Source organism: Chlamydotis macqueenii, chromosome 1 (genome assembly GCF_036417535.1).
Source record: "Chlamydotis macqueenii isolate bChlMac1 chromosome 1, bChlMac1.mat, whole genome shotgun sequence".
In the NCBI taxonomy this organism is placed as follows: domain Eukaryota; kingdom Metazoa; phylum Chordata; class Aves; order Otidiformes; family Otididae; genus Chlamydotis; species Chlamydotis macqueenii.
In genome coordinates this window covers 1,524,882-1,540,400 of record NC_141556.1, presented here as the reverse complement: position 1 = coordinate 1,540,400, position 15,519 = coordinate 1,524,882, and the positions used below count along the sequence as shown (strand labels likewise).

At 50.3% G+C, this 15,519-nt stretch overlaps 1 protein-coding gene across 2 annotated transcripts in view; it reads right to left on the bottom strand.

Moving 5' to 3' along the window:
- The window catches only part of NRF1 (nuclear respiratory factor 1), a 64,356-nt gene that overhangs the window by 26,947 nt on the left and 21,890 nt on the right, over positions 1 to 15,519 (bottom strand). For both annotated transcript variants that reach the window (XM_086744064.1, XM_086744073.1), the window contains exons 6-10: positions 8,734 to 8,892; positions 7,536 to 7,733; positions 5,898 to 5,999; positions 2,943 to 3,100; positions 51 to 175 (exon numbers count right to left, since the gene is read on the bottom strand). In XM_086744064.1, the coding sequence (XP_086600190.1) occupies positions 51 to 175; positions 2,943 to 3,100; positions 5,898 to 5,999; positions 7,536 to 7,733; positions 8,734 to 8,892 (742 nt within the window). The remainder of the gene's footprint in view (positions 1 to 50; positions 176 to 2,942; positions 3,101 to 5,897; positions 6,000 to 7,535; positions 7,734 to 8,733; positions 8,893 to 15,519) is intronic.

Below are 15,519 nucleotides of genomic sequence, written 5' to 3'. Positions count from 1 at the left end.
CCCTAGCTAAGAGCAAAGAAAAAACACCAAAAACTTCCCAGCAGCCTTACCATTGGCATCTTGGACTCCGGTAAGTGCTCCTACTGCTGCTGCAGTTTCACCAGACAGGACAATTTGTCCTCCACCTTGAAGAGTGGCTTCGGCAAGCGTGGCTACTGCGTGGGCAGCTGCTTCACTGCGGGCACAGGAAAAGAGAGAGAAGAATTAGGAAGACCAACCAACCAACTAACTCCACTCCAGTAGCGTGCATTTTAACCAGGCATCGTGTGGCAGGAGAACAAATCCAGGACGGAGGGATTCCTACTGGGCCCAAATAAAGTCATCCAGAGCAGAGAATCTCCAGTGGAGGAGGAATACACGGGAAGAAGCTGCTTCTACCGGCTTTTTTCAGCCTGCAGATCTCTTAGAACATCCCTGCCTTCTTACCTTGGCATCCTTTCACTTGGCACTTTACTAAAAGCTTTCGGAGAATCCCAGTGAGTTTCTGGTACAAAACTCCTTCTTTTGGCACTGTCACGTTCTGGGTCTCTAGAAATTTTAGAGCTCTACCCTTCATTACCAGTTCAGCCAGTTCGCCTTGCGCTGAAACAGGCCCAGAGGTTTACCCTTACCAGCGTGACACCAGCACCTCTGTACTTCGCTGCGACGGAGTATTCCTCCCCAGCCAAGTGGTTTAGTAATTCTTTTTAAAGAGTGCTTAGCACACTATTCTTAATTTTCTTCATACGAAGGAGGTCAGATCAAAGGTCCTCCCTGTGCAGCAACCCTGCTGTGAAAACAGCCAGTATCGGGTATTTAGGAAGGAGTGCGTGTGATCCTTCCCTTCCAACACCCTTCTGACGGTCCGCAGCGTATTGATTTCCCACATCAGAGACCGCATCTGGACCATCAGGTTTGATTTGTCTAATCCCCTTTGAAACCCATTTATACCTTTAGCTTCCACAACATCCTGCAGCAACGAGTTCCCCATTTAATTAGATGCCGCGTGAAGAAAAATTGCACTCTGGTACTCCGAAAACCACTGCCTCGGTCTGGCCACGCAGCCCCTAAGCCCGATATTGTGAGAAACAGAAAACAACTGTTCCCTTTTCCTCGCAATTTTATAGACTTCCAGTTATCTCCTTGCCAAGCTGAAGAGCCGTAGCCCACTTACTGTGCAAGGACTCCTCCTGGCTTCTGGTCACTCTTGTCCTTTCCAGACTTTTTCTAAAGACATCTGTTTGAGTGAGGTGACCACTTCTCACACCGCTCAAGACCCAGACACACCGTGAGTTGGGCCAGGGGCCAAATCCTGGCTTGATCTCTATGCTTTTCCCTGAGATTCCTAATATTCACCTTACCCTTTTGAGAATATCTGCTCAGCAGCGTTCAAACATTTGTGGAGGACAGTCCCCTGAACGCTTTCTGGTAGCGGATAGTTCCTCACCTGGTATATCCAGGAGATACTTCTTCCTTTGTCTATCACTTTGCATTTACTGACCTCAGGTTTTATTTGCGCAGAGCACTGTGAGCATCCTTCAGCAGCTGTCCAGATTTCTCCAGAGCTGTTGGACAACTATCAGCTACTTCTGGTGACTTACTGCTAGTCACAACGTTATTCCAAAGCCACCTCCTTCCCGCGGCTGAATCTCCTGCCATTTCTTACCTTAATGAACTAAAACCCCAGGTATTTTCTTTGGCACTTCCTGTGGAAAAGAGATCGAAGGGGCCACCTAGAAGCTTCCCCTAGGATTCTTCTCCTCAACTGCCCCGCTCATTCCATGGTAGATCAATTGAATAAAACATTCTCCAAGTAATTCCCACTCATTCTTCCTCTTTCCTAATTTCCTGCTTAGATGTTTTGTTCCAACTCTATTCACTCGGGGTGTATTTTCATTTCTGCATAGCCCCTCTGTCTCTCAGAGTAGCTATGTAGTAGCTCTTCAACACTCTTACTGAACCAGAATATCATCTTCTGCTTTCCTATTCCCTTTCCTGTTCTCTCTTCTGAACCTGCAGCTACATGAAGGCAGTCATGCTGCAGGAGAGCCAACCACAACACAGCAAACCTGGGATAAGCATGGATTTACTGGTGTAACCCCGTTTCCCAGACTTCACACAGCACTTATTCGAATCCACTTCCAAGGGCAACTGAGCACTTTAATCATTTGCTATGGTTGCATCCCTGAAAATAACAGTGATCTGCAGCATAAAAGCTTTCTCCAGTTACAGTGTCCTCCACAAACGTTAATTGGTTCAAATCAATGAATTAATCACCCACCTCCACTTTGTTCTCTTTTACTAGAAGGCCTAATACCATGGCTGCTCACTCAACAGCCTCTAGAGACCAGAATCCTGATTTGGATGAAGAAAATAATTCTGTCTACACCTCAGCAGCGTGAAACCTCCCGTGCTGCTGGGGCTGGTGCCGTGTTTCCTACGATCCTCCTGCTCTCTCAGGGTGCAGCTGCCCCGTGCCACAGCCATTTCCAGTTTTTAAGAAGAGCAGGCAAAGCTTCATCAACTCACCAGAGCTGAGCAAAGACATTGCTTCCTGCTGCATGGACCTGTAGAGAACTGCACTGTGGATCTTGGCAACTTGAGTACAACCAAAAATCTAACAGAGCTTGTTCCAAGATGAAGAGGCAGCATTATTATCGCAGCTCATTCACCTTCTACTTCAGAAACACATTTGGGAGACCCCCAAAACATTGGCTGTGTTTAGAGGGTACAGGTACCACCCACCTTCTCCTCTTTCAGGAAATTTCCACGTCCGTGTTCTTCTGTGGTTACAGGGGAAAATCAGGAACTGTCCTGCAGCCAGCCTGCCACGGGCTGACATAGGAATGCGCTGAGGAAAAGCCTCTACTGGGACTGTACCCAGTGGTCTTTGCACCACTAGAGTGAAAACCTAGAAGGAAACGTCACGCACGCTTGCTTCAAGCCTTCATCTCTCACCCTACCTGTTGAGTGCCATGGTAACAGTCGCTCCTTGTTGCATCTCCTGAGATGCCGCCACTGCTGCTTCTGCTAACGATGCCACCGCCTGCGTGGCCTCCGATGCCTGCGTCGTCTGGATAGTCATCTCACCCCCCTGTAGCGTTGCCCAGTTCTGCTCCACCTACAGGGAAAAACAACAAGAAAGGCCCTAGGATAAGATGTTTTCCCATGGTTGCTTCCTAAAATGAGAAAGAGGGATAGTTTCAAAATTTTTTTTGCAGACTCTTGCATATATTCTGACTTAGAGACAGGGAAAAAGGGCGGAAGCCTGGGATCCACCCGAGAACATTGCTGGGTGCTACAACCCTCTATCAGCCACGTGCGAGTTTCTCTAGTCAGCTAGAGACTTTAGTTGCTCCATAAGTCCAATCTTCAAACTTTAGTTTTCTTAATATACTTAATAAAAGAACACAGCAGATGGAAAGTACTCTGTTCATGCATTTCAGGTACTTTCAACTCCTTTGCTTCAGACCTTCACGCAGACAGGTTTCATATTACTTAACGTTCACCCAGGCTCGGTTGCTCCTTTTCCACTTTGCCCACACTTCACAGCTCATGAGATAACAAGTGTACGGCCACAAAATCCACCAGGATGTGAACTAGAAAAACACACTAGACCAAAAAAAAAAGAAACAAACTAAAGAGGTGGAGGATGAAGGCCCACCAGCTGACAAATCCTACCGGCTGCTTTGCAAGATGAAGATCTTCCCCCACCCTCCCATCAACGTTCTCAGCCCCATAAACATTTCAGGCCGATCACCATCTCACCGAGACTCACAGATAAGAACACCGTAGAAGGTGATGGAAAGAAAACCCTCAGTTTGTTAAGATGGAGAAAAAGTCCACAGAAGCAGAGCTGGTGCAAGGCTTCCCACAAAAGGCCAAGTAAATCTGGCTGCCTTTGGGCAAGAAAAGGGTTAGTCCCATCACAGGGCGGAGAGGAAGAGAGAAGCTGTCGTGCTCTCACTCACATCTGCTATCACACACTCCTCAGCAGCTGCCAATCTGGTTTTCCAGCACTTGGGCACAGGTAAAGCTGACGCTCGTCGTAGCTCTTTAGCCATCCCCAGCCGTCTGACGTTCAAGGCAACTGCTTCATTCTCTTGTGCCCAGAGCTGACCCTGGGCGGAAGGATCCAAAGCAGGGAGGAAGTAGTGAGCGCATTGTGAAAAGGAGAAAGGAAGTTGATTTTAGAGAAGGTAACGTCTTTTAGGAAAGATGGAACCAAGTTTGAGCGTCCAGAGAGGAAGAAGTTGCAGGTGGGAGAGATCTTGAGAGTCAGATCGAGGTTGCGGTACTCGTTAGCCATGCCAAAACCGAACCGAAGCAAGCCCGAGTGAGGAAAGGCACCCTTCCCACCACTGCGCAGCAGAGGAAGAGACAGACATTTGTTCAAACACATGGCAACACACATCTGAGCAACCACGCAGGTGCCCACTGTGACACACAGTGCCCTACAAAGATGCCGAAGCTGGTTCAGAACAGGGACAGAGTGAGGCCTGGAAAAGAAGGGGGGCTGTCCAGGCCCTCCTCCACGCTAACACGAAGGTTGTGCTGCTGAGCATCCCTGCTCCACGCCGCTCAGCATCCTGTGAAAACACCGATTTACTCACAGCTAACTCAGATCTTCGCACAGCGAGGCAGAGCGGGACAAAAATGTCCCTGGAGAGGCTGCCGGCAGGCTGTGCATCTATCTGTGCAGAGAAACAGCACCCACCCCCACGCAAATTCACTCTTGTATCTTTATTTTGTCCGAGATATCACTTAGATGTTCCGTTCACGTTAGGAATTGGATGCCTGTGTTCCCCTGACTTCTATTTGTGAAAAAATTTCTTTCAGATCTCAAGAGAGAGAACGGGTTCCTGCAAACCCTCAAAGCAAAGTCCTTCAAGGTCAGGGCCCCAGAGCCAGGCTGTGGGTCGGAGATGGAAGCAGGGTCCGGAGCAGAGGAAAGCTGTTCCGTGCTGCCACCTGTCGCCGTGACGGCCCCGTCCACACAGAGCAGACCAGACCTCGCCGCTCCTGCGCACGGACCGTCCGGCCAGAAATCCTGGCACGCAAAGGGGCAGAAAGCGACCTGCAGCCTGACTGAAAGGTGGGTTTGGGGGTGAAAAGGGTAAAAAATTAAAAAAATCTTTATGATCTTAAAGGAACGTTCCTTAAACACTCAAAAAAAAAAATTTATTCCTTGATTAAAAAAAAAAAGTGGAAAAATAAATGTATGCAGATTTGAGTGTTCAGTTTTAGGAACTGAAACGGCTTGATTGAGCCCTCGACAGAAACAACTTTGCCAGGTTGTACAGCAGCGGAAGAAACTTTCACAGTAAACGGAACAGAACTCTGCAGCATCTCTTCTCTCTGCACCACCCTGCATTTACACAGCTCTTTGGGACTTAACTGCAAAACTCCCTAAAAGCTGCAGCAAAGGAACAGCCCAAGAGATCAGCGCCCAAGGACTCACAGGATGGAACATCCTCTGCGAACCACAGGCTCAAAATATCCCAGGCATCGCGCCCAGCCCCGAAGAGACCAACCCGCACCCAGGATCTACAGCACGAAGCAGTTGTTCAATATGAATACACGACTTGTGTATGTCATCAAGTCTCTGCCTGCTGCAGCAGATCTCAAAAAATAAATAATCTATAGGAGATATTTAAAAAAAAAATATGAAATTCAGAACTGAGGCTTCCATCTTAATGGCATTTTTACAGTCCTGCGATAAAATGCCAAAAGTTCAGCACTTTCTAGATAAAATTTCAGCGATCCTCGTGTTCACGTGTATGTTATCCCTTAACACGGTGGGGAAGCAGGGCTTGGTGTTCTCTGCGACCACTTAATTCTAGAAAATACTTCACTCCATTGACGTTCAGGTAGGACAATTCTGGTTTGTGCACCACGAACGCGACCCAGGTCCTTACCTCTCCATCAGTCACTGCAGAGTAATTGACTTGTGCGACGGTAACTGTGGTGGGCAGCTCTGAGGCATCGGCCAGCGTGGCAACCGTAGCACCGGTGCCAACCTAGGGAAGTCAACGAAAAAGCAGTGAACACATTTGTTATTGCAGGAAGATGTCCACGTAATTCAGGCAAAGCGACGCGCAGATGCTCTCAGATTAAAAAGCATCGCTGCCACGGAGAGTAATAGTAATTGCAGCGCTCACAGAAAATACGGAGCTGTCTGGAAGGGCTGGGGAAGGAAATCACACGCTACAGCTACATCGATCTGTGGCAGCTTCCAGAGTGGGCATGGCCCAGCAGCAAGTTTTGCACAGTTTTTGTGCCATCCGCTACGTTCGCGTAGGAGATGAGAACACCCTGCACATCAGCCCTCATTTCTGACGCTCCTCGCTTACCATTCACTGGGTCTCTCACCTCCAGGCACCTGCAAACTTTTGTCATCCTCAGTACCCCGCTGCCTTTGGAAATTACCTTTTTTTCACTTAACAGCTGGGAAAAGACAAAGGCAGGGAGATGTGCAGCTTTGTTTCTAAGGAGAATTAAAGCTATAAATGCCAGAAAGTCAACGGCATCTCAGGTGCCCGGCACCTCAAAGAACAGGAGTCAAAGGGAAAACGGACATTAGCAGGTGAGCAAACAGAGCCAGCTTGGCAGGCCTTGGGGGGCGAAATGAAAGCTGTAATGATCGCTGAAAAGCTTTCATTTGGAAAAAGAAAAGAAAAAAAAACCCAATAAAACGCACACATCATGTTTTCGTCTTCATGTGAAATGAGAGCAGCCAACAGCAAGTGATGTTTGAGACCTCCCTAAGAACGTGATGCTCAAGAAGGACAAACCACTGGGCCAGTTAGGTACGAGAGGGCAGTGGTGGTTTGGAGGCCGGGGCACAGGGGAAACTGGTTCAAATCCCACAGCCACGAGGAGCTCTCGGGAAGTTTCAAGAGAGCACTTCCATTTTCAACAGCCTGAGCTGCCAGAACCTGCCTCCGCACACAGGGAATGCAGGGAAAACAGCAGCACCGCTCAGCCGCTGCCTGAACGCTCCCCCTCCTGCCCTGGAAAACAGCGTAAGAGGCGTCCTTACCACAGGGAGTCTCGTGAGGATAAATAAATATTTGGTGTGTTTTATATATATTACACTTGGAGCAGAAGATGAAGAACAGAGGGCACAGGAATATCTAATGCTGTAGATTAAGATACGTTTCATGCCATTAAAGCAAGCCAGTCCCACCACCTCTCATCCCGTTGCCACCACAGGCACTGCGTGGCCACGTGACGAACTGTATTTGGTCCAAAATGGGTTTGTTAAATCCGGGTCAGATCCCTGAATCGCTCAACCAAACACCCGCAGAAATGATTGTGCTGCCACGGCAGGAGAACAAGGGATGGGATCGGGGAAGAGAGAGGATGAGACTGCTCCCGTGGGTGGGAGCACCGGGTTAACAAGCCCGCGAGCTAAGACATACAGATAAAGACAAAATTCTTGAAGGACAAGTTAAGCTACCAAAAGAAATTTGCTCTAAACCACTTCCCCGATGCAGGCAACTTGATCCCGGGTTGGCCGTGCTGGAAACGCAAAGCTGGAGGGTTCCGCTCACCTGGATGAGGGACACGGTGCCATCAGGGTTACTGAAGGTCTGTACCACCGTCTGCGATGGCACCAGGTGCGCTATACTGTGCGTGGTCGTCGTCTGCTGCTGCGTCTGCTGATCCTCAAACGCGTAGAGCAGGTCTTCACGCCCGTGCTGCTTGTAGCAGTTCTTCACGATAGTCCGCAACGCTTGGGTCCACGACACCTACCAGGAGAATCACCAGGAGCGAAGGGTTGGCGTACAGAAAATTTCTGAACAACTGCAGTGCTGCCACTGCTACGATTTGCACGCTTATCTTTACTGGGTTTTACTGGGTGGTTTTCAACAAATTCTCAAACAAAAGGTCCCCAATATCTAATCCCTCTCTTCTCATCCCCGACTTTGCCCAAGACTCAGAAACCACCCTGGAGAGCTACCGCATTTCTGTGCGCTGACACAGAACGAGCACATCTGGCCAAGGGAAAGGGAAGCTTCTCAATGAAATCTGCTTCGCCAGCTTTCAAGGAATTCTAATAAGGGATTGGGGCTGAAAAGTAGAAAATTATCCCTACCTAGGAGAGCACTGCCTGCCACAGCCCCACGAGGCATCCTCCCCGCCCAACCAGACCTACATCAGCCTGCACATGCCCTGCCCTTGCACACCCTGGTAGCTTTCATTGTCTTTGCGACAAGTTGGTAGAAACACCAGCTGCATACAGGATCCACGGCTGTAACTGATACCCAAGACTTTTTCACTCAGTTCTCTCTTTTTAATTTTTTTTTCCTAGCTCCACTGCACATCCTTGGCCGCTTCCCTTTAAGTACAAGTGCCCCTTCTGCTCGGGATGGGACAGTATCCCTTCAAAGGCTTCAAGAGGCTGTGACACAGACTCTGGAGTGAATTACTTGGAGAGCAGACTTGTCTTACACTGGGCAGGCCGCACCATAAGGCCAGAGAGGCGAGCAGGTTCTGCAGAAAAAGGGCACCCGCTGCAGAAAGAAATGTGGTAAAAATACCTGCTCGTCACAGAGCCCCAGCAGGGCCAGAGCAGAAGGTTACACCTCTCTCACCTCACTGCTCTCCCACGCTGAATGCCTGACACGAAGTCAAGGGAGGGCCGATGTCATAGTTTCTCTGTCACTCCAGGGAAAAACTACTCCCACAAAAACCAGTTGCAAGCCCCTGCGCTCACTTTGAAGGCAGACAGGCAGAGGAGATACACACCCGCTGCTTCTGTTCCTCTGTGCGGACATCGCTGCGGACGTTGGCCCACGGGATGTCCTCAGGCCACCAGATGGGCTTGCAGCTTTCCTTGCCCCAGCCCGGTTTCCCACGACCCGTGGAATACTTCAGCATCTCAGGGATGAAAGCTCGCAGCTGTGCCTGGAACAAACAGCGTCAGAGGGTTGAGAGATCTTTAGGAACTCGTATTTCTTGTAGTTTTGAAGTGCGTGGTACAAAGCTGTTACATTTAACTTGCATCCTGTTGGAACCATCAATGGAAAGAGGCCTGAATGCCTAAGGAAGAGGGACAAACACTTCACCAACTTCTCTTAGAAGAGAACAGCTGAGAAGCTTAGAAGCACACGGAAGAGCAGAAATCAAATTCAGTCAGCCAATTACAAGAGTAAGGCACAAACACACTGCACTAACACACTTCACGGTTCAAACACTACGGTGAGGAGAGCTAGCCAACCTGAAAGGGAGAAAAAAAAATAAAATAAAATCAGAATAACGCAGAAGAAAAACACACACCACGTCCCCACCGCGACAGAACTCAGATGCGAGCTGACGTGTATTTTATGGAGATGCTGCACAGAGGATGCAGCTTCAGCTTGGATGTAAAACAGTCTCACACACACACCTCTGCACCCCTGCAGAACACCACACACACCGGACTGATTTTCTGAATCTATTTTTAGCTTTTGCCAGAGCGGGGACACTTCTCAACCCGATTTTACTTCTTGGCACCCACAAAAACTGGTCAACCGGTGACTGCTTTTACCATCAGGAAAACACACCTTTAAAATAGATTTTCAAAGCAGATCAAGCAGAAATGTCACCAAGAACAAGTAATATCCTTATGTTATCAAAGAGAATACAAAACTCACACAGGGTTTTATAACAAATTTGGGTTTTGTACCAGGGACTGCCTGGAGCCTCAGGAAAATGCTGGTGCAGCTGTGGAAACAGAGCAGAGCTCCCGACCACGTACGTCAGAGAAAACCAGGTTCACGTAAAGCTGAACAGCTGCGTCGGAGAACACCCCCCTGCAGCCTTTCAGAGCTTCAACAGCGCGTTACTTGAGTTGTGACAGTGTCACTGGGAGCCTCTGGGTCACCTCACAGCCCCGAGACTCCTGCATGTTCAAGGCTCTGGGGCCCGGCATCGGTTGCTGTCCCAGCCACAACGTGGTCCCAGCTAGCAGAGACACAGGCCAGCTCATGGAGGACTTCTCACCCATCCCTCATCTTAGAATCATAGAATCACAGACTGGTTTGGGTGGGAAGGGAGCGTTCAAGCCCACCCAGCCCAACCCCCCTGCCAGGAGCAGGGACACCTCCAACCGGATCAGGTTGCTCAGAGCCCCGGCCAACCTGGCCTGGGATGTTTCCAGGGATGGGGCATCCACCACCTCTCTGGGCAACCTGGGACAGTGCTCCACCACCCTCAGCGTAAAAAATTTCTTCCTGATATCCAGTCTGAATCTGCCTCCCTCTATTTTAAACCCATCACCCCCCGTCCTGTCCCAGCAGGACTCTTCCTGCTGAAGAGTCTCTCCCCACCTTCCCTGCAGCCCCCTTTGGGCACTGGGAGTCGCTCTCAGCTCTCCCCGGAGCCTCCTCTTCTCCAGGCTGAACAGCCCCAGCTCTCCCAGCCCGGCCTCACAGCAGAGCTGCCCCAGCCCTCCCAGCATCCGCGTGGCCTCCTCTGGACCCTCTCCAGCAGCTCCACGGCCTTCTGCTGTTGGGGGCTCCAGAGCTGGACGCAGCGCTGCAGGGGGGTCTCACCAGAGCAGGGCAGAGGGGCAGGATCCCCTCCCTCGCCCGCTGCCCGCGCTGCTGGGGGTGCAGCCCAGGGTGCCGTTGGTTTCTGGGCTGCCAGCGCCCGTTGCCGGCTCACGTTGAGCTTCTCGCCCACCAGCACCCCCAGTCCTTCTCCTCGGGGCTGCTCTCCATCCGTTCTCCCCCAGCCTGGATTTGTGCTGGGAGTGCCACGACCCAGAAGCCGTACCACAGCCCTGAACTATAAATGGAGGCACAAAAAAACCACTTTGGTGCCCTTTTTCTCAGCTCAGACCAAAAGTCTGTCCACAACACGCCTTCCACCACAGGGCCAACAGTCACCCTGACGCGTCTGGGGTTCTCCCGTCAAGGTCCCATTTATTCAAACAACGGCGCTGAGATGCCTGGTGCAAAACCAGTTAAAAGCTCCTTCCCAGAATCACTGTCTGCAAGCCACGCTCCTTGTTACCAGCTGGATTAATTACTGGTCCTAGGGAGTTCAGCGGCTCAGGCTACTCACAGCACTCGTTAAGGAGGGTTCGCCTTTAATCCACCGGGGAGACAATCAGCAGCGGCCTTATAACCCGCTCCAGCGCGAGGACTTCGCTAATTAGCGCCATAACGAGACCTCACCCGGGCAGCTCAAGGGCTGTGACGCGGGCTACGGCATCGAGACAAAGGCCCCGCGTCTCTCGGGGCGCAGCTGGGAGGAACCGGTGCGATCGCTTCGGTGGCGGGAGCCACTCGTTCTGCTGGCTCCATCTGTGAACCACCCAAAAATTAAAAAAAATAATTAAAAAAAAAAAACAAAAATCCACAGCAGCTCGCTCCGATTTGCACCGTTGACAGCTCTGGAAAGAGCTCATATAATCTCCAGCATGAAGGGTCTGAGAGAAGCCGTAAGACACCTTTCTCTGACACCCTTTGGTACACAGACTGAGCGTCTCCTAAGTTTTAACCCTAAATTCAAGCGTTAGTGGCAGCGAGCCAATCCAGGTTCTACCATTTGCAACGGCCCAAAGCGCAGACCACTCCGCTCCAGCGCTGGGAACAAGGTGTCCCGTGTGCGGAGCACCCAGCAACGCTCCCATCTGAAGGTTCAGGCCCTGCTGAGGGAAGTGGTTTCTAGAAGGGAGCAAAATCCATGCTGGGAATTTTCTACCTGTCTCCACAGCTCAGCCTCAGGATCTCTGGGAAAAGCAAAGTTGAGTCATAGAATCACAGACTGGTTTGGGTGGGAAGGGAGCGTTAGAGCCCACCCAGCCCAACCCCCTGCCAGGAGCAGGGACATCTCCAACCGGATCAGGTTGCTCAGAGCCCCGGCCAACCTGGCCTGGGATGTTTCCAGGGACGGGGCATCCACCACCTCTCTGGACAGCCTGGGACAGTGCTCCACCACCCTCAGCACAAAACATTTTTTCCTTATGTCCAGTCTGAATCTCCCTCCCTCTATTTTAAACCCATCACCCCTCGTCCTGTCCCAGCAGGCCCTGCTGAAGAGTCTCTCCCCACCTTCCCTGCAGCCCCCTTTGGGCACTGGGAGCCGCTCTCAGCTCTCCCCGGAGCCTCCTCTTCTCCAGGCTGAGCAGCCCCAGCTCTCCCAGCCCGGCCTCACAGCAGAGCTGCTCCAGCTCTCCCAGCATCTGCGTGGCCTCCTCTGGACCCTCTCCACCAGCTCCACGTCCTTCTTGATGATCCTTGCAAGGTGATCCTTGCATCCAGCACTAGAGCTCAGCTGCACGGGGAACCCAATTCCTGACTCCGGGCTCCCTCCACTGCAAAACAGGGATGCTCCCTCTGCCAGCGACCCGCCGGGAGAGCAGAAACACAGACTGTCCCCACACCACACCTCGGACACGGACCAGAAAGGAGCAGCACCAAGCCCCGCAAGCCGGGGGGTCATCCCTGCCCCTCCGCAAAGAGGATCGGAGAGCCACAAACGGGAGTCTGGTTACCGTCTTTCGGCGCCTGGCTTCTCCTGCGTACAAACTGAGACACGTATGAAGATATTCTGCTGCTTGTGCTAAACTTTTTGCAAAGAGAGGTCAAGATGGTTTTTGAGAGGCCCAGATAAACTTCGCTGGTTTGTATACAGAGACTGCAAATCACAGGGGCACATTAAGTTTTAAAACCTGCAGATTAAAGGACAAATCAGCTGTTCAGAAAAACATAAACGAGTTCTAGTGACCCCGGTCAGAGCTGACTGAAACGTCGACCTCACCGTTCCCCAATCTCACTCCTCAATCATATCGGCGAGCAGCTGAGGACAAGTTTAGGGGCAAATTCAGCTCTGAAGTCGCGTCAACACAACCAAAGCCCATCAAGCAACGCAATTTCTCTCTGTAACGCCCGCAGCGTAAAAGCCCCGCTGCAATATTTTTTTTTTTTCCTGCATAGCTGAGGTGGGTGATGCTCTCCGTTTGCAAGTTTACAGAAGCGTCCTTGCTCGGGTTAGCAAAGGCTTTATTTCCCTCAAGACCACCAAGGAAGCAGAGCAATTAAAAGGAGAGTTATTTTCAACGCCTCTACCACCTGCCTGCTCACACCTGCAGCCGCGGAAAGCCGAGGCCTCATTTTTCCGTTCCCGTGACACACCTCTTCATTGTGCTGTCCACTTTATATTTACAAATATTTTTATTTTCCATAAGGCTTTGTCCAACTGAGTTGAAAAATGCTCATTTCTTGCTAGAACGTACAAAGAACTATACTGGGAATCAAAGTTCCGACAAAAAAGCCGACGGCACCTCCAGCAGCGCAACAGGTTGCAGTGATGTGGGCGTCAGAGTTATCATCCACTCCCTCAAATTGCAATTGTGGGAAAAAAAAAAAAGAAAGAAAAAGAAAAAAAGAAAGCATGGTGTCCTCATCACGTTCAGCATACTTACGTTTTGTTTCTATTTAAAGTTTGCCCCCCGGTCAGGAAAAAACTATACAGCAGCTGGATGCTTTTAGCAAGACAATCATCTCCTAAGCACCACATGTCCCATCTTACTCCGTGAAAATTTTCTGAGAAAGATCTGCTGGGTTGTGAAAATCCACCCAGGAGTCTGTGATCTTGGCCATTAAATCTAGAGCTCTGCCCTCACGCGGCCTGCAGCCATTCAAAAGGATCTCAAAACATTTTTAAAGACATTTACGAGGCATCATCCCTGTAAGATACACGGGGAAACTGAGGCAGTGCCGGGTGCCCACAACACGCGTGCGCACCGCAGCAGCTCAGCTGTCCGGGACAGCGACGGTCAGCCAAACGGGGCACAAAGAGCACGGGCTCCGTCCGCAGCTCAGGACTGGAGAGCGGCTTCACACGTGGAAACGCGGAGCAATCAAACCCCAGGGGCAACTGGGCTGCGCCAGATCTTTGTGCGAGGTTTCCTGAGGACCAAGGCCGTGTCATGTTTGGAAGCAAAAAGTCTCCAACCTTATTTTTAGCTTAACATGAAAAGTATTAGGGTTTTATCCATAGAACCCTATGGCGTTATTTTATCCGTAAAATCAAAGCAGAAAACACTTCTGCAACCTTTGATGTTAAAATATTTAATTTCCAGCTCTATCACCAAAAATAAACAATACGCATTATAAATCCAGCTGCAGGTTTCTCTGAAGTGAGAGCCTGCAACTTTTATTGCTGCTTTGATGCCATGTGCAACACCACCAGCCAAACAGCCGACGGATCTTTTTATTGGCCCTTTTCTGGAAACCAGAAAAGTTTCTCAGAGTGTTACTGGACTGCAACACCTCATGTCCTGATCTCGTTCATCCACACTCATTCCTCTCTCATTTCTTCCCACCACTCCACCGGTGACAGCTCGCTTGCTTCCTTCCTTCCTCAGAGCCCGCGTGCTGTGGGTACGAGCATCTCCAGCTTCACTGCTCACACCACGCTGGGATGGCCTCCCTCTGCCCAAGCACATCTCCACACAGACGTGTCCTCCTTGTTTTAAGTCCCAGGCGCTTCTCTTGCTGTTACTCTGCTTAATTACAACAACGACGAGGCCATGAAGAAGTCAGAGGAACACAAGCGTTTGGTTTGCCAGTAGAAATGACCTCAGAGCTACATACCTGTGATCTATGGATGGTCTTTCGTTTCACTTCCATTTCCATGGGAAATTGTTAATGACACAAACCAAAAGCTGCCTCTGAACAGCTCGTGCAGATACCACCTCTCAGAGTGGCTTAAAAATCTAGCAACTAAGTTTTGTCTTACGTTGTCATGGATGAGGCTCTGAGCAACCTGACCTGGTTGGAGATGTCCCTGCTCCTTGCAGGGGTTTGGACTGGGTGGGCTTGACTGGTCCCTTCCAATCCTACCCGTTCTACGATTCTATGACCAGGAACACGATCTGTTATCAGCCAAGGCACGGTAGATTTTTTTGTAAAACTTTATTAGAAGTTGTGAGCTTGTCTGATTCCACCTAAGTAATGGAAATCGTGTTTTGACCAGAATGTAATCTTCCTGCAAAGCGCAGAGGAAACCCACACATCTTTGCTCTACTACTTTGCTCTGCTTTGTATGTTGCCCAAAGCCTTCAACCTTCCCATCTTGCTACTCCCTCCGAAGAAACTGGCTTTCAGCATTTAAAACGTGTCGTGGTGCATCAGACTGAGTGTATCCAGAGTCTCTTGCAAAACATACTCACCTGCATTCAGGTCCTGCACCACAAGGGAAAGAGATTTCCCTACAGATGATCCCCCTCACACCAAGGAAGCTTCTCTAGGGGGTCCCCTCCACCTTCTCCTGGGAATAATGAGGTCAGCAAAGTGCTGGACCTGGAGGGAAAGGGAATCCCTAACACCCCAGGGCAGATGATTCCCTGGCTCCACCAGAAATATCTCACCCGGGGTCTGACCTGGAGTTAAACCATCGGCAAGCTCCCCTCTGCTCCAAACCAGAAAACAGAGGAGGGAACGAACTAGAGCACACAAGAGATGTCCAAGGAGGGTAAGCCAAACCGGTACCGCACAAGCAGCTTCCTGACCTCAGTGCCTAAAAATCACTGCGAAGTGC